Source organism: Vipera ursinii (assembly GCF_947247035.1).
Source record: "Vipera ursinii genome assembly, chromosome: 6".
Taxonomy (NCBI): domain Eukaryota; kingdom Metazoa; phylum Chordata; class Lepidosauria; order Squamata; family Viperidae; genus Vipera; species Vipera ursinii.
The window spans coordinates 32311033-32330427 of record NC_139515.1 but is presented as its reverse complement, the minus strand read 5'-3'; the positions used below and the strand labels follow the sequence as shown (position 1 = coordinate 32330427).

The 19395-nt window shown below is 42.8% G+C and overlaps 1 protein-coding gene across 1 annotated transcript in view; it reads right to left on the bottom strand.

The window, feature by feature from the left end:
• The window catches only part of LOC310642744 (dedicator of cytokinesis protein 4-like), a gene marked incomplete at its 3' end in the record, with an annotated part of 85124 nt that overhangs the window by 49205 nt on the left and 16524 nt on the right, over positions 1–19395 (bottom strand). The window contains exons 2-4 of the mRNA XM_083366633.1: positions 7950–8091; positions 6912–7078; positions 5600–5686 (exon numbers count right to left, since the gene is read on the bottom strand). Coding sequence (XP_083222759.1) covers positions 5600–5686; positions 6912–7078; positions 7950–8031 — 336 coding nt within the window. The 5' untranslated portion in view covers positions 8032–8091. The remainder of the gene's footprint in view (positions 1–5599; positions 5687–6911; positions 7079–7949; positions 8092–19395) is intronic.

The following is a 19395-nucleotide window of genomic DNA, read 5'->3' as shown; positions in this document are numbered from 1 at the left end:
CGGAAGAGACAGCCGCAGCAACCGGGACTGGAGTCGTTGCCCTGCTTCGACCTCCTGGCCTGCTCCTGATCAACGGCGGCTTCTCCCTGGGAACAAGGAGATGCCGCAGGCCGGCTGTACGGACCCGATCGACCACCACCGAGGGGCCTTTGACAGCGGCGCTAAACTTCTCCAGGCCCCGGTCACCCAATCTCACCGAAACCCCCTCGACGGCAGCACCACTAGATGCGGCGGGGCGTCCACGGCCCGCACCCTGGGTGCCGAAACAATCTCCGTGCCGATCAACACCCCTAAAGACGCCAGGATGCAGCTGATTGTTGGAGATGACGGCGACCAGACAACCGAGGCCATCAACATCTGGCCTCTTCCAGCTCCGAACCCCCCCCCCTGCCCTCCCTCGCCCCACAGGACATGATGGGCCTGGGTGCAAGCCACGGTGGCAGAGTGGCCTGTCCTACACCTGCAGCCCCATAGAGGTGAGAGCTCTATGGGGTATGCTTCACCCAGAGTGGGTCCTGGACCACCCCCAGAAGCAGAATCACAACCCATCGTGAGAGGATGGGGGAGTGGCCTGCTTCTGCGGTTCACCCAGCCAAGTGGCAGTGGCTGGGTGACGGTCCAGATACCCACCTACCCGACTAGACCCTCCTTCTAATGCTCCACCCAGGGGACCGCCTTCCCAATGCTACCCGATGCTCCCTATGCATCTTCAATATTCTTGCATAGACCTTCTCGCCCTCAGGAGTTCCCCCCTCTCCTGGGTTCGTCCTGCCTTCATTACATCAAACCTCGATGACGGGCCCGACCTTTGGGCCTCTGAGAGATGGCCAGGCAGGGTCAGGGGCCTCCATTACAAGACCAACAAGAGGCCCCTGGTTAAGTTTCTTGTTAAGTTTTTTGTTGGGTTAGGGAGGGGGGCGGGAAAAGAGTATGGCTGCTCGGGAAAGGCAGGCCTTCCGAGTGCCATAACGCAGGCCAGGCTTGGTGAGAAACGAGGACCAGTCGCCGACAATATCCGAAGGTGCACTGACGAACATCCTATTCCCAGGATGGTGGGGAACGGCAGAAGGTGCACAAACAGAGGGCCGCATCATCACCGGGAGTGTCATCTCCGCTCTGTACAAGCGGTGAGACGCTCCGACCCTCTGTACTTCCCCGGAGGACCCGGGAGCGAAGGTGTGCAGCCTCCTATGCTGAGGCTGGTCTACCTGAATGCCAGGTCCGTAGCTAACAAGGCACATCTTGTTCGTGACCTAGTGGAGAGCGAGCACGCGGACCTGGCTTGCATCACGGAAACCTGGCTGGGCCAAGAGGGTGGTGTCCCTCTAGTTGACCTCTGCCCGCCAGGTTTCCAGGTGCTGCACCAGCCTCGGACCCACGGGAGGGGCGGGGGAGTGGCAGTTATCATCAGGGAATCCCTTAGCCCGCGAGAGATCACCGTCCCTCAGATGGTCGGGTGTGAGTCTCTCCTACTGAGATACGGCCCGGGAGCGCAGTTGGGCCTGCTGCTAGCATACCTACCACCTAATCGTGCAGCAGCAGCCCTGCCCGAGCTACTCGATGTCCTCTCAGGGTTGGTGGTTGAATTCCCAAGACTCATGGTCTTGGGCGACTTTAACCTACCGTCCCTGGGAGGATCGTCCGATCTGGCTCGGGAGTTCATGGCTTCCATGACGGCCATGGACCTGTCGCAAATAATTTCTGGACCGACTCATGAGAGAGGCCACACCCCAGACTTAGTGTTCTTGTCTGGACGGTGGCGCGATGATTTCGGTGGGGGTGCCACGACTGTTATGCCCCTGTCATGGACCGATCATCACCTCGTGCGGCTAGACTTCCCCTTTGCCACCCCCCGCCGTGGGTGCACGGTGCCAACCAGATGGTACCGCCCTAGGCGCCTAATGGACCCTGATAGGTTCCAGGCAGCGCTTGGGGACGCACATGCACTCCCTGCTCACAGCTCGGCGGATGCCTTAGTGGAAGCCTGGGAGAAGGCAGCCACGGAGGCTCTGGACCGAGTTGCACCCATGCGGCCTTTGACCCGGCGCAGATCCCAGCGAGCCCCATGGTTCACCGCGGAGCTCCGGGAAATGAAGCGTCGGAGACGGGGCCTAGAGAGCCGTTGGAGATCCAGTCGATCCGAATCCGACCGATTGCGATTAAGAAGCCTCACCAGGTCTTATCTCGCTGCGATAAGGGTGGCAAAATCCAACTACTTTTCCACCCTCATCGCGTCCGCAGATAATCGCCCGGCTGCCTTGTTCAGGGTGACTCGCTCCCTACTGAACCAAGAGGTGAGGGAGGAACCCTTGCAGGGTCGAGCCGAGGAATTCGGTCAATATCTGCTGGATAAAATTGCTCGGATCCGAACCGGCCTGGACTCCAACTGGGCTGAGTTGGAAGAACAAGACATGGACAGTCTTGTCGACGTCACCTGGGAGGAATTTGATCCTGTGACTCCCAAGGAAGTGGACAGGATTATGAGGAGGTTGAGCTCCTCCACATGCTTACTGGACCCGTGCCCTTCCTGGCTGGCATATGCAGCTCGAGAGGGGACACGAGGCTGGTTCCTGGCGGTCATCTCCGCTTCTCTGAGTGAGGGTCACTTCCCCACCGCCTTGAAGGAGGCGGTGGTGAGACCTCTCCTCAAGAAGCCCACCTTGGACCCATCCTCATTGAATAACTTTCGTCCAGTCTCCAATCTTCGCTTCCTTGCGAAGGTTGTTGAGAGCGTGGTGGCGCACCAACTCCCTCAGATCCTGGACGAAGCGGTTTATCTAGACCCGTACCAATCGGGCTTCAGGCCGGGGTACAGCACGGAGACGGCATTGGTCGCTCTGATAAATGATCTCTGGAGAGCCCGGGACAGGGGCCATTCCTCTGTCCTAGTCTTATTAGACCTCTCGGCGGCTTTCGATACCATCGACCATGGTATCTTGCTGCGACGCCTCAGGGGACTGGGAGTGGGAGGCACGGTTCTGCGCTGGTTCTCCTCCTTTCTCCAGGGTCGCTCGCAGTCGGTGTTGGCAGGAGGACAGAGGTCGACCCCGAGGCCTCTCGCTTGCGGAGTACCTCAGGGGTCGGTCCTCTCGCCTCTCCTGTTCAACATCTACATGAAACCGCTGGGCGAGATCATTCGCAGCTTTGGAGTAGGGTACCATCAGTATGCTGATGACACCCAGCTTTTCATCTCAACTCCAAACAACATCAGTGATGCCCTCGACGTGATGTCCCGCTGCCTGAAAGCGGTCCGGGAATGGATGGGGAGGAACAGGCTTCAACTGAACCCGGACAAGACTGAATGGCTGTACGTACCGGCTAGCCAGGATACTCAGAACATCCCATCCCTTAACATCGGGGACGAGTTACTACCCCCTGTTGATAGGGCCCGCAACCTGGGTGTCCTCCTTGACTCGCAGCTCTCCCTGGAAGATCACATAGGAGCTGTGACCAAGGGGGCCTTCTCCCGGGTTCGACTAGTTCGCCAATTACGGCCTTATCTGGACCTGGATGCCTTACGTACAGTCACCCATGCTCTTGTGACCTCTCGCCTAGACTACTGTAACGCTCTCTACTTGGGGCTGCCCTTGAGATCCACTCGGAAGCTTCAACTGGTGCAAAGTGCAGCGGCGCGGACACTCTTGGGAGCCTCCCGATACTCCCATATCACACCTCTCCTCCGTGCGCTGCACTGGCTTCCAGTTGCCTTCCGTGTGAAGTTCAAGGTGCTGACAATGACATACAAAGCCCTACATGGCATGGGTCCGGACTACCTGCGGGAGCACCTTCTGCCAATGTCAACGCCCCACCGTCCTGTGCGCTCCCACAGAGAGGGCCTCCTCAGGGTGCCACCGCTCAAGGAATGTCGGCTGGTGGCCCCCAGGGGGAGGGCATTCTCAGTGGGTGCGCCAGCCCTCTGGAACAGCTTGCCAACCGAAATCCGGATGGCCCCCGACCTCCGCACCTTCCGGCGCGAATTAAAAACTTACCTGTTCCAGCAGTCCGGCCTGGCCTGATAGCTCTTATTGGGGTCCCAATTTGTATTTTACTATTGTTTGTTTTTCACTACGGTTCATTCTGTATGCCTATCTTATTCTGTACACCGCCCTGAGTCCCTCGGGAGAAGGGCGGTTTATAAAAACAAATAAATAAATAAATAAATAAAATATAAATCTGATTTTGGAAAAGTTCACACTTTAGCTTCTAATGTAAGAGGTTGAAAGTTACATAGAACTAGAAATGGGTTGATAGCTTTGAAACTTAATTGTATTTATACATCACATGAAGCACATAGTTCATTTTAATCTCATTTTATGAACAAGCCGTTTATTAAATTGTATTTTTATTTATAACATTTGGCTGATTTATTTATTTACTTACTACAGTAGTTTTATAAAGCCATCCAACTCAAATATGTGACTCTGGACAACATACTGTATCAAAGAAATAAATTAAATCCCATTCCACCCCACATTTAAAATATAAATGTGAAGTACAGAACATCAAATGGTGACCAAGCACCATCATAAAAACAATCAAAAGGGAATTCCACTCAACTGGCTCCAACTGCTCAGGGGAAAAGTCAAATCTCAACCTCTCAAGCAAGGATGAGGCTGTTAGGTCTGTTTCCACATATAAACCCTAACCACAAACTGAAGGATTGTTAGAGAAGCCTTTCTCCAAGTTAAGTTATTCACAAGTCTCATCATTATAACCATATGGCCATGTTAAAGTACAGAAGTATACTATTGAACATTTAACTGTAGCCAAAGTTTATAAAAATAATTCTGACATTTTAATTAGTTAGAACATCCAGATGTTATGAATACGTTTTGTTATTTATTCTCACGATTTGTTTCAATAGCTACTCGTAAGCATTCAATCAGCCATACTAAGAAATATAATTATATCAGTCATAGTTACATAATTACAATTAAAGTACCAATTCATCACACTTCTAAAATAGTGATTGTTATTAAATAAATGCCTTAAAAAGGAATTCCAAATACCATAAAACTCTGTAAAAATGGCAAGGTCTGACGAAAAACCCATGAAACAATATATTAAAATCAATATTCAATACACCTCCACCCAGAGTCCCAGTGTTCATTTGAATTCCAGCCAATCCACAGGTGGCATATTGTTTTGGTAATTGGGTTCTTTGGCTCGTTCTTTCAAGATCTCTCTTGCTTTCGTTTCCTTCTGGCTCCAAGCACAACCGTCTCTCAGATAAGGGTGATACATTCCATCCCCTGGGGAAAGGGCATAATAGCAAGACAGTGCAAAGCATCCCCAAAGCATCCCCCCTCCCAACAGAATGACAGACCCCAAAGAAAGGTTACAGACACATGAATAGGCATAGGGAAACAATGTATTTCTTTGGGGACCTGACAGCATTAATAATTCTATAAACAAATTTCTTCCTTTCCTTTTCTCTTTGACTTCTTAGAGTAAGTTCAAAATCAGATTTGAACTTTATTGTTATTTGCTGTTTGTTATTTTAATGTAAGCAATTTAAAGCAACATGCAAAATTATTTGGCATCCAATATTTTACGGTAACAATGGAGGGTCATCTATTTTTCCCATTTTTGTACTCACAATTTCACGTTTTTCCACTTCAAACCATTGGGAAATTCCTGGCAAGCTCTGCACCAAGATCAATGTTGTTCTCTCTACCCATAAACTCTGAAATAAAAAATAAAATGCCAATTATGTATTCTATTTCTGGAGTGAGGCATGAAGTAGGTGTCATAAAGTTGGGTCCTGGGACATGTATCTACAATAATTTATGTATTTAACTTTGAATGATAAAGAGATAGGGGGAATATTTATCAGTTCATTTAAATAAAATGGGATAGTAATTTTCTTGGCAACAACTCAAAAGTCATTTGGCACTGCTTTTTTCCAACAATTCCCCCCCCCCAACATTTTGGTATAACCTACAGTATTAGCTAATGGACTCACAGCCAAGGACTAACAAGTCCCAACACTGCTTAAATTCCAAGCCCATTCAATGTTCTTAAAGACAGAAATAAAATTTTAAATCTTGATAAATTAAAAAACCACCAAAAATAACAGAATTCAAGGAATGACAAAGATGTTGGGGATTCATTCTTTGAAGAAAGCTTGAAGGAACTGGAAGTGCTTAGCATAATAAAGATTCAAGGAGTGATGGAAATTCTTGGTCTCAGAAAATTCATGATCCACTTTCTTCTAAACATGGCAAAGTTCATTTGCTTAAGTTTGAGACAACACATACTCAAGTCTCTAGATCAGAGGTCCTCAAGTCCCAGTCTTTGGACTGGCACTAGTCCATTGCATGCCAGAAACCCATCCACACAAACAAGCGAAGACCCATCCATGGGATGCAGGCAGCACATGAAACCATGCCTCCTGCAGTCCGTGGAAAAACCTCTCTCCACGGAACTGGTCCCTGGTGCCCAAAAGATTGGGGCCGCTGCTCTAGATGACCCTGCTGCTAGTCAGTTTGACAGAACTGTGTGCCTCTGGCCTCTATTTGGCAACTTAGCTTTAAGTCTTTCATCTTTGCTGGGTTCCTAGGTTCCTTTTCTTTCTTAATAAGCAATCCTCGTTATTATCTCTTGTTTCCATATAAGCTTCTTTAGATATGGCAGATGGCATTATTAGGAATGATTTGTATCCACAAACCCCCAATTTCATACCCTGTTTCTAATCTATGCCATGTGAATTTGGCATATATTAATTCCCTCTATATGATGTGAAGAAAATTAATCTTCATTTTCTAAATAACAAGAAAATAAAAACATGTATTTAATATATACCAAACCCCAGTGAGTCATCTAGTTTTACTTTTCATTTCTATGAATTCTTCTTGGAAACTCTGAAATGAATCAAATACTTGTAAATAAGAATTGAAATGATAATATACCTTAAATTCATTGTCTTTGTCTTTGGTCCCTTTGTGAAATGGCCTGTCATACCGGAATCGCCAAATATGATTTACTTTATAAAAACTTTTGATATTATCTGGAATGCCTTCTCTTTGCAGTACATCCTGGCTTTCAGGAATTGGTGTCACAGCATAGATTTGCAGATCTATGTATAAAATGTTAAGTACTAAGTAAATACAAGAAGCTGCATTTGCTAGATAAAGAAAGCAAGTAAAGTGCATAACAGTTAAACAAGCAATTTGGAATTTGCCAGAGCAAATCTGGAAAACAAAAGAGTTCACCTAATATTTCAGTCCCACTGTTATCTACATAACAGACTGGGAGACCTTGACTTCGCTGTGAAAGAACTACTACTATTCTATGCACCTGACCACAAACTAAGATGTTAAGAACGGAATCTGCCAGACAAATTATCCTGTGTCACTCCTTCATCTTAAGAGTTCGTGCAACCTATTTTCTTTTTGCCTTAGAATATCCATTAGAACAATATTCAATCATTAGCCAAGCATTTATTTCAAGTAAATATTTTTGTTGCTATTATTTTTCCTCTTTTCTTTTAGTCTATTTTTCTGTTAGCATGATCATGCTGATCAGTGATTTATTATGTCCCATCAAGTAATTTTCATCTCCTAGATACCACACAGATACCGTGCTTGACAATCTGTCCCTAACTCGCTTTTTTAGGTTTAGTCATCCAATATTGCATCCATTGCTTCTGTAACTGTCCATTCACCTTGCTGCTGGTCATCCTCTTCTTCTCTTTCCTTCCACCTTTCCTTGCATTAGTGTTCTTTTCTGAAAAACCATGCTGATACTATATCACTATTCCTGTATCTCTATTTTCTTTGTAACATCATGACACAGCTTTTGCATGTGCTATCAATACATTTAATTTCCTTTTTCCATTACTACTTTTAAAGTAAATCCATGTATTTTTAATTTGGATTTAACACACACTGCTCCATTTAAAGTTAATCTAGTAGATGTGCTTGGCTTTAAAACAATAATAGGGATACACTGTGCCTCTCCTTGAAAGATGGTTTCATCCGGTTGATTGGCATATTGCATAGCAATGGCATGTGGGAACTCATTTAACATCCGCTGTTGAAACGCCTCCAGACGTTCATAATCATGTCCTCGGCAAACAAATTCTTTGTTCTGCATAATAAAGAAAATAAAGCTCTTTCTATAAATAAATGTGGACATTTTCCTCTTGTTCTAAGATTCTTAAACAATGTTCCTCACTTGTAACTCTTTCAGAAGAGAATTTTGTCTGCTATTTTCAATTACTTTCTATCCCTAGCTATTAAAAATGTAGGGTAAAAACTATTCCACCCTTTTATTTTGGAGGAATTGTAAGAAAGAAGTACTCTTGAGAAAGAATTCAAGAGAAACTAAAAATGCATTAATATTAAACCCGAATAACCAAAGATCCACATACGAACACCCGCGAAAACCTCAGAAAACAAATATCTTACCTCTACGGGGAGGAAATCCACCAGCTAACTAGGACCTATGAAAAACTCGAAGTACGAAGAGCTTCCATTCTGTGTGACCACACATTCCTACGCAACTGCCGAGATCAAAATTTAATCCCCACATCCTTCCAATTGAAATTCCACTCCAACTCTGCAGCCATCAAACGCATCCTGATAAGAACTGAACTGGCCCTAATCAGAAATGAACTCCACACAAAAAGATTCCTCCTGGACCGAATCAACAGAGACCTCCTCACACTTCACCTCAAACTCAGCAACAAGATCCACCCCACACTTTGGGACAAATTCAAACAAATCGCGGTCTGGAGAGCTGAAACAGAGACTGCCTACAAAACAGACACACACACCAATAAACTCCGAAGACTAAAGGAACGCCAGAAACAAACCCCTCCTCTCTCACAGCAACACATGAAACAAACTGTGCACAACATCTCAGATAGGATTCTCACTAAAGCCAAAACCAACGTCCTGTCTAAAGGATTTAATTTTGCAGTCGCTCCCAAACACATTCCCACGGAAACCATTATATGCGGAGTCGAATCCAGCCTGACCAAAATTAACCCTGATGACGCCAACAAAATCAGACTCGAAGTGACCAACATCCTCTGCACCAGCAAACCACCCAAAAGCAACTTACCCAAAGAGGAACAGACAGCACTACTTAACCTAAAAAATGACACCAGCATAATCATTCTGCCAGCAGACAAAGGCAACGCCACGGTGGTAATGAACTCATCTGACTACCATACCAAATTATCCAACCTACTCCGAGACTCCACATACAAACTCCTCAAGACAGATCCCACCACCTACCTGGAAAAAACCACAAAATCCAAAATAAAAGCCACCCCCATCAGTGAAGAGATCCAGAAAACAATCATTCCCAGGGAAAAATCATCCAGATGTCCTAAGCTCTATGGTCTGCCCAAGATACACAAAGAAGGAACCCCACTCAGACCCATAGTCAGCTCCATAGGCTCACCTCTACAAAATCTAGCCAAATTTCTTGCCAAACAACTACAGCCTTACGCAAATTCCATCACCTCACACGTACAAGATTCATTCCATTTCATAGAGATCATAAGTAAACTAAACTTACAGCCCTGTGACCTACTTGTGAGCTTCGATGTCGTATCCCTCTTCACCCAAGTGCCAATCAAAGAAGCCTTGACAGCTATCCGAAATAAATACAACCCCCCAAAACACATCCTAGATCTGACCAACCACTGCCTATCTAACACATACTTCATCTACAATGGACAAAGATACAAACAAATGGAAGGAGCACCCATGGGATCACCCCTTTCACCTGTCATCGCAAACCTCTACATGGAACACTTTGAAACCCTCGCTCTAGAAAAATCCAACCACAAACCCAAACTCTGGCTCAGATACGTAGATGACACCTTCGTAATCTGGCCACACGGCAAAGAAAAACTGGATGACTTCCTCACACACCTCAATAGCCTACACCCCAAAATACAATTCACCATGGAAACAGAAGCTAACAATCAACTTCCCTTCCTTGATGTCTTAGTCTACAAGAAATCCAACGGCTCCCTAGGACACACTATCTACCATAAAAAAACACACACAAACCGCTATCTGAATGCACTCTCACACCACCACCCAGCACAGATCAACTCCGTAGCCAAGACACTCATCTCCAGAACAAAACACCTAGCTGACGAACAACACCAAAAAACCGAACTACACACTCTCACTAATGTACTAACAGCCAATGGATTCCAAAGAAACACGATTACCAACTTAATCCGAAGAGAGACACCCACAAAAACCCAAGACAGAGAACAAGAAAATGGCAAAGCCCTCCTCCCATACTTAAAAGGGACCACAGACAGAATCAGCAAGGTCCTCCAAAAACACAACATCAAAACAGCATTCTACACAGACAGAAAAATATCCACCATCCTAAGAAACCCCAAGGACATAATTGGCTTAGAAAACCAAGGAGTATACGAAATCCCATGCTCCACCTGTCCCACCACATACATCGGACAGACCAACAGAAGAATAAGTGCACGCATTGAAGAGCACAAAAACTCACTCAGAAAAGGAGAACAAACTTCTTCCCTGGTCCAACACTTTGAAGCCATGGGACATGAAATTGATTTTAAAAAAACCAAAACTATCGCCAAAATTGAACATTTTAACAACAGAATAATCAGAGAAGCCATTGAGATAGAAAAACGCCCCCACAGCATAAACAAACGAGAAGATACCTCTCGCCTACCAACCATTTGGAAACCCGCCTTGATTGACAGACGAGTCCCAACCACCAAGAATGATAGACCCAAACTCATGATAATACATGACATCACCACCACACAACCATTCAAAAAGCAAATCCGAACCCACAATGATAACGAGGCACAACCACAAAACAGAAACCTAACCACAGCTGCAACATCAGCCACTTTAAACCCCTCCAAACCACACAATAAGCAAACTGACACCCACTATAAAAACATGGCACCACCACAAACACGAAGCCGAACAAAAGCAGCACAACTCACCAGCTCAGGTCTAAGGCTGGCAGCTGAGACCAGCCCATCCACTCAAAACACACCCCCACCCAATCAGAACACACCCACCATTCAAAACACACTCCCACCCAATCAGAACACACTTACTCCCCCACCCAATCAGAGCAACCTCCACCCACAGAACACACCCCCTCTGGCAGTTTAAAAAAAAGAGGAACAAATAGCCACATGCTTCTCCCAGAAGAAGGAAGCAGAAGCCTCCAGCCTGATGATGGATGGGATTCCATTGAAACGTCGCCCCTACACCTTTAGTTCTACGCGGGGAAAAACCCGAATAACCAAAGATCCATATATATACACAAATATAGGAATTGTCCGGTGTGACTACTGCCTGTTCGATAGCCTTCAAGATAGGCTGAAAACAGGAAATAAAGATTTGCCCCATGTTTGGGGCCTAGCAAGGTAATCTAAAGAGTTAACATTTGAAACATATCTTCCCTTGCAGAAAAAAAAAAAAAAAAAAAAAAGCTAACAGAGCGAGAGAGACCTTGTGGCTTAGAGGCAAATAACACTGCCTCATATGCAATCAGCCCATGGTTCGAATCTCAGAAGGGTATGGCTGGCTGATGACGACTAATGAGTCAGAAATGCATTTCAGTTTCCCTTTAATTCTTTGTTAGTAATTTACACAAATATAGGAATTGTCCGGTGTGACTACTGCCTGTTCGATAGCCTTCAAGATAGGCTGAAAACAGGAAATAAAGATTTGCCCCATGTTTGGGGCCTAGCAAGGTAATCTAAAGAGTTAACATTTGAAACATATCTTCCCTTGCAGAAAAAAAAAAAAAAAAAAGCTAACAGAGCGAGAGAGACCTTGTGGCTTAGAGGCAAATAACACTGCCTCATATGCAATCAGCCCATGGTTCGAATCTCAGAAGGGTATGGCTGGCTGATGACGACTAATGAGTCAGAAATGCATTTCAGTTTCCCTTTAATTCTTTGTTAGTAATTTACACAAATATAGGAATTGTCCGGTGTGACTACTGCCTGTTCGATAGCCTTCAAGATAGGCTGAAAACAGGAAATAAAGATTTGCCCCATGTTTGGGGCCTAGCAAGGTAATCTAAAGAGTTAACATTTGAAACATATCTTCCCTTGCAGAAAAAAAAAAAAAAAAAAAAAGCTAACAGAGCGAGAGAGACCTTGTGGCTTAGAGGCAAATAACACTGCCTCATATGCAATCAGCCCATGGTTCGAATCTCAGAAGGGTATGGCTGGCTGATGACGACTAATGAGTCAGAAATGCATTTCAGTTTCCCTTTAATTCTTTGTTAGTAATTTACACAAATATAGGAATTGTCCGGTGTGACTACTGCCTGTTCGATAGCCTTCAAGATAGGCTGAAAACAGGAAATAAAGATTTGCCCCATGTTTGGGGCCTAGCAAGGTAATCTAAAGAGTTAACATTTGAAACATATCTTCCCTTGCAGAAAAAAAAAAAAAAAAAAAAAGCTAACAGAGCGAGAGAGACCTTGTGGCTTAGAGGCAAATAACACTGCCTCATATGCAATCAGCCCATGGTTCGAATCTCAGAAGGGTATGGCTGGCTGATGACGACTAATGAGTCAGAAATGCATTTCAGTTTCCCTTTAATTCTTTGTTAGTAATTTACACAAATATAGGAATTGTCCGGTGTGACTACTGCCTGTTCGATAGCCTTCAAGATAGGCTGAAAACAGGAAATAAAGATTTGCCCCATGTTTGGGGCCTAGCAAGGTAATCTAAAGAGTTAACATTTGAAACATATCTTCCCTTGCAGAAAAAAAAAAAAAAAAAAAAAAGCTAACAGAGCGAGAGAGACCTTGTGGCTTAGAGGCAAATAACACTGCCTCATATGCAATCAGCCCATGGTTCGAATCTCAGAAGGGTATGGCTGGCTGATGACGACTAATGAGTCAGAAATGCATTTCAGTTTCCCTTTAATTCTTTGTTAGTAATTTACACAAATATAGGAATTGTCCGGTGTGACTACTGCCTGTTCGATAGCCTTCAAGATAGGCTGAAAACAGGAAATAAAGATTTGCCCCATGTTTGGGGCCTAGCAAGGTAATCTAAAGAGTTAACATTTGAAACATATCTTCCCCTTGCAGAAAAAAAAAAAAAAAAAAAAAGCTAACAGAGCGAGAGAGACCTTGTGGCTTAGAGGCAAATAACACTGCCTCATATGCAATCAGCCCATGGTTCGAATCTCAGAAGGGTATGGCTGGCTGATGACGACTAATGAGTCAGAAATGCATTTCAGTTTCCCTTTAATTCTTTGTTAGTAATTTACACAAATATAGGAATTGTCCGGTGCGACTACTGCCTGTTCGATAGCCTTCAAGATAGGCTGAAAACAGGAAATAAAGATTTGCCCCATGTTTGGGGCCTAGCAAGGTAATCTAAAGAGTTAACATTTGAAACATATCTTCCCTTGCAGAAAAAAAAAAAAAAAAAAAAAAGCTAACAGAGCGAGAGAGACCTTGTGGCTTAGAGGCAAATAACACTGCCTCATATGCAATCAGCCCATGGTTCGAATCTCAGAAGGGTATGGCTGGCTGATGACGACTAATGAGTCAGAAATGCATTTCAGTTTCCCTTTAATTCTTTGTTAGTAATTTACACAAATATAGGAATTGTCCGGTGTGACTACTGCCTGTTCGATAGCCTTCAAGATAGGCTGAAAACAGGAAATAAAGATTTGCCCCATGTTTGGGGCCTAGCAAGGTAATCTAAAGAGTTAACATTTGAAACATATCTTCCCTTGCAGAAAAAAAAAAAAAAAAGCTAACAGAGCGAGAGAGACCTTGTGGCTTAGAGGCAAATAACACTGCCTCATATGCAATCAGCCCATGGTTCGAATCTCAGAAGGGTATGGCTGGCTGATGACGACTAATGAGTCAGAAATGCATTTCAGTTTCCCTTTAATTCTTTGTTAGTAATTTACACAAATATAGGAATTGTCCGGTGTGACTACTGCCTGTTCGATAGCCTTCAAGATAGGCTGAAAACAGGAAATAAAGATTTGCCCCATGTTTGGGGCCTAGCAAGGTAATCTAAAGAGTTAACATTTGAAACATATCTTCCCTTGCAGAAAAAAAAAAAAAAAAAAAAGCTAACAGAGCGAGAGAGACCTTGTGGCTTAGAGGCAAATAACACTGCCTCATATGCAATCAGCCCATGGTTCGAATCTCAGAAGGGTATGGCTGGCTGATGACGACTAATGAGTCAGAAATGCATTTCAGTTTCCCTTTAATTCTTTGTTAGTAATTTACACAAATATAGGAATTGTCCGGTGTGACTACTGCCTGTTCGATAGCCTTCAAGATAGGCTGAAAACAGGAAATAAAGATTTGCCCCATGTTTGGGGCCTAGCAAGGTAATCTAAAGAGTTAACATTTGAAACATATCTTCCCTTGCAGAAAAAAAAAAAAAAAAAAAAAGCTAACAGAGCGAGAGAGACCTTGTGGCTTAGAGGCAAATAACACTGCCTCATATGCAATCAGCCCATGGTTCGAATCTCAGAAGGGTATGGCTGGCTGATGACGACTAATGAGTCAGAAATGCATTTCAGTTTCCCTTTAATTCTTTGTTAGTAATTTACACAAATATAGGAATTGTCCGGTGTGACTACTGCCTGTTCGATAGCCTTCAAGATAGGCTGAAAACAGGAAATAAAGATTTGCCCCATGTTTGGGGCCTAGCAAGGTAATCTAAAGAGTTAACATTTGAAACATATCTTCCCTTGCAGAAAAAAAAAAAAAAAAGCTAACAGAGCGAGAGAGACCTTGTGGCTTAGAGGCAAATAACACTGCCTCATATGCAATCAGCCCATGGTTCGAATCTCAGAAGGGTATGGCTGGCTGATGACGACTAATGAGTCAGAAATGCATTTCAGTTTCCCTTTAATTCTTTGTTAGTAATTTACACAAATATAGGAATTGTCCGGTGTGACTACTGCCTGTTCGATAGCCTTCAAGATAGGCTGAAAACAGGAAATAAAGATTTGCCCCATGTTTGGGGCCTAGCAAGGTAATCTAAAGAGTTAACATTTGAAACATATCTTCCCTTGCAGAAAAAAAAAAAAAAAAAAGCTAACAGAGCGAGAGAGACCTTGTGGCTTAGAGGCAAATAACACTGCCTCATATGCAATCAGCCCATGGTTCGAATCTCAGAAGGGTATGGCTGGCTGATGACGACTAATGAGTCAGAAATGCATTTCAGTTTCCCTTTAATTCTTTGTTAGTAATTTACACAAATATAGGAATTGTCCGGTGTGACTACTGCCTGTTCGATAGCCTTCAAGATAGGCTGAAAACAGGAAATAAAGATTTGCCCCATGTTTGGGGCCTAGCAAGGTAATCTAAAGAGTTAACATTTGAAACATATCTTCCCTTGCAGAAAAAAAAAAAAAAAAAAAGCTAACAGAGCGAGAGAGACCTTGTGGCTTAGAGGCAAATAACACTGCCTCATATGCAATCAGCCCATGGTTCGAATCTCAGAAGGGTATGGCTGGCTGATGACGACTAATGAGTCAGAAATGCATTTCAGTTTCCCTTTAATTCTTTGTTAGTAATTTACACAAATATAGGAATTGTCCGGTGTGACTACTGCCTGTTCGATAGCCTTCAAGATAGGCTGAAAACAGGAAATAAAGATTTGCCCCATGTTTGGGGCCTAGCAAGGTAATCTAAAGAGTTAACATTTGAAACATATCTTCCCTTGCAGAAAAAAAAAAAAAAAAAAGCTAACAGAGCGAGAGAGACCTTGTGGCTTAGAGGCAAATAACACTGCCTCATATGCAATCAGCCCATGGTTCGAATCTCAGAAGGGTATGGCTGGCTGATGACGACTAATGAGTCAGAAATGCATTTCAGTTTCCCTTTAATTCTTTGTTAGTAATTTACACAAATATAGGAATTGTCCGGTGTGACTACTGCCTGTTCGATAGCCTTCAAGATAGGCTGAAAACAGGAAATAAAGATTTGCCCCATGTTTGGGGCCTAGCAAGGTAATCTAAAGAGTTAACATTTGAAACATATCTTCCCTTGCAGAAAAAAAAAAAAAAAAAAAAGCTAACAGAGCGAGAGAGACCTTGTGGCTTAGAGGCAAATAACACTGCCTCATATGCAATCAGCCCATGGTTCGAATCTCAGAAGGGTATGGCTGGCTGATGACGACTAATGAGTCAGAAATGCATTTCAGTTTCCCTTTAATTCTTTGTTAGTAATTTACACAAATATAGGAATTGTCCGGTGTGACTACTGCCTGTTCGATAGCCTTCAAGATAGGCTGAAAACAGGAAATAAAGATTTGCCCCATGTTTGGGGCCTAGCAAGGTAATCTAAAGAGTTAACATTTGAAACATATCTTCCCTTGCAGAAAAAAAAAAAAAAAAAAAAGCTAACAGAGCGAGAGAGACCTTGTGGCTTAGAGGCAAATAACACTGCCTCATATGCAATCAGCCCATGGTTCGAATCTCAGAAGGGTATGGCTGGCTGATGACGACTAATGAGTCAGAAATGCATTTCAGTTTCCCTTTAATTCTTTGTTAGTAATTTACACAAATATAGGAATTGTCCGGTGTGACTACTGCCTGTTCGATAGCCTTCAAGATAGGCTGAAAACAGGAAATAAAGATTTGCCCCATGTTTGGGGCCTAGCAAGGTAATCTAAAGAGTTAACATTTGAAACATATCTTCCCTTGCAGAAAAAAAAAAAAAAAAAAAAAAGCTAACAGAGCGAGAGAGACCTTGTGGCTTAGAGGCAAATAACACTGCCTCATATGCAATCAGCCCATGGTTCGAATCTCAGAAGGGTATGGCTGGCTGATGACGACTAATGAGTCAGAAATGCATTTCAGTTTCCCTTTAATTCTTTGTTAGTAATTTACACAAATATAGGAATTGTCCGGTGTGACTACTGCCTGTTCGATAGCCTTCAAGATAGGCTGAAAACAGGAAATAAAGATTTGCCCCATGTTTGGGGCCTAGCAAGGTAATCTAAAGAGTTAACATTTGAAACATATCTTCCCTTGCAGAAAAAAAAAAAAAAAAAAAAAAGCTAACAGAGCGAGAGAGACCTTGTGGCTTAGAGGCAAATAACACTGCCTCATATGCAATCAGCCCATGGTTCGAATCTCAGAAGGGTATGGCTGGCTGATGACGACTAATGAGTCAGAAATGCATTTCAGTTTCCCTTTAATTCTTTGTTAGTAATTTACACAAATATAGGAATTGTCCGGTGTGACTACTGCCTGTTCGATAGCCTTCAAGATAGGCTGAAAACAGGAAATAAAGATTTGCCCCATGTTTGGGGCCTAGCAAGGTAATCTAAAGAGTTAACATTTGAAACATATCTTCCCTTGCAGAAAAAAAAAAAAAAAAAGCTAACAGAGCGAGAGAGACCTTGTGGCTTAGAGGCAAATAACACTGCCTCATATGCAATCAGCCCATGGTTCGAATCTCAGAAGGGTATGGCTGGCTGATGACGACTAATGAGTCAGAAATGCATTTCAGTTTCCCTTTAATTCTTTGTTAGTAATTTACACAAATATAGGAATTGTCCGGTGTGACTACTGCCTGTTCGATAGCCTTCAAGATAGGCTGAAAACAGGAAATAAAGATTTGCCCCATGTTTGGGGCCTAGCAAGGTAATCTAAAGAGTTAACATTTGAAACATATCTTCCCTTGCGGAAAAAAAAAAAAAAAAAAAAGCTAACAGAGCGAGAGAGACCTTGTGGCTTAGAGGCAAATAACACTGCCTCATATGCAATCAGCCCATGGTTCGAATCTCAGAAGGGTATGGCTGGCTGATGACGACTAATGAGTCAGAAATGCATTTCAGTTTCCCTTTAATTCTTTGTTAGTAATTTACACAAATATAGGAATTGTCCGATGTGACTACTGCCTGTTCGATAGCCTTCAAGATAGGCTGAAAACAGGAAATAAAGATTTGCCCCATGTTTGGGGCCTAGCAAGGTAATCTAAAGAGTTAACATTTGAAACATATCTTCCCTTGCAGAAAAAAAAAAAAAAAAAAGCTAACAGAGCGAGAGAGACCTTGTGGCTTAGAGGCAAATAACACTGCCTCATATGCAATCAGCCCATGGTTCGAATCTCAGAAGGGTATGGCTGGCTGATGACGACTAATGAGTCAGAAATGCATTTCAGTTTCCCTTTAATTCTTTGTTAGTAATTTACACACACATATATATATATATATATATATATATATATATATATATATATATATATATATGATTACAAAGTATCACTGCTAATATCAATATTACTAACATCAACCTTAAGCATAATAAAATCCCTTCACTACAATGAGGAATCCCAGGGTTAATATATTAAAACTTTGTACTTTTTGTATGTTTGACTGATAATCTCAGTGGGAAAATCAAAACAGACACAGATACAGTAGTTCTCTACTTATGACAATTTCTGTCGCTAAGCAATACAGTAGTATAGCTGGTTGCATCCAATTTTATGAGCTTTTTCACCATGGTCTTCAAGGGAATCCTGCTTCTGATCACATAACTGCTGGCATGCTGCAATGGTTATGAATCACTCTTTCCAGCACCAACATAACTTTGAATAGTTATTAAATGAATGGTCATAAATTGAGGACAACCTGTAGTGTGTTTTCAGGTCTCTCACCCCAGTTCATATATAAAAACAAAACTATGATAAAATTTGAGAGATATTTTACTTATATTAAAGTTGATAGAGCAAATCAATTAGTAAAACATATTTAATCACACAAATAAATTATTCTCAAGTGATTTTACTTATGACCACTTACAAGAATATTGCTAAATCCCACTTTTATTTCAATGCCCATTTATGAATTATTTTTTAAAAAATCAATCCAATAATATATGCTTCACTTGAAGTGTGGTTTTTTATTTACCATTTCTACTACTGTAGGAACATAAATTTGTGCAGTCATAAAAAAGATTTCTGCATCTTTGATGTATTGTATTTTTTAGATTGATCACTGTCTGTGTCATGGTTCCAATAAATGAGACAGTTCAAAATATGAGCTATCATGAAATCATAAAGAAAAACACTGAACATGCATGAGGAGAGTAGTTTTGATAAAAGAAAGTGTGCAAGGAAATACCAATAGCACATTTTAATGTCAAGGTTTCGACTGATGAACCCAACCATGTAAACACCTCCAAGGCTTTCTGAACTCTTAATGTAAAACTTTATAGAGTACATCATTTTGGCACACATGTAAGCAAAACCAGCTCTGGCAAAACCCCACCCAATCCCATATAATAAAAGTATAGAATTCTCCCTCACATTGCCCAATTAGGAGGAAAAATATTGTTATGAGAAAAATGTCTCTGGATCTGGCCAGACACCTAGTGAGCTGTTCTTGGTTCTCATGGTCTGCTTTCT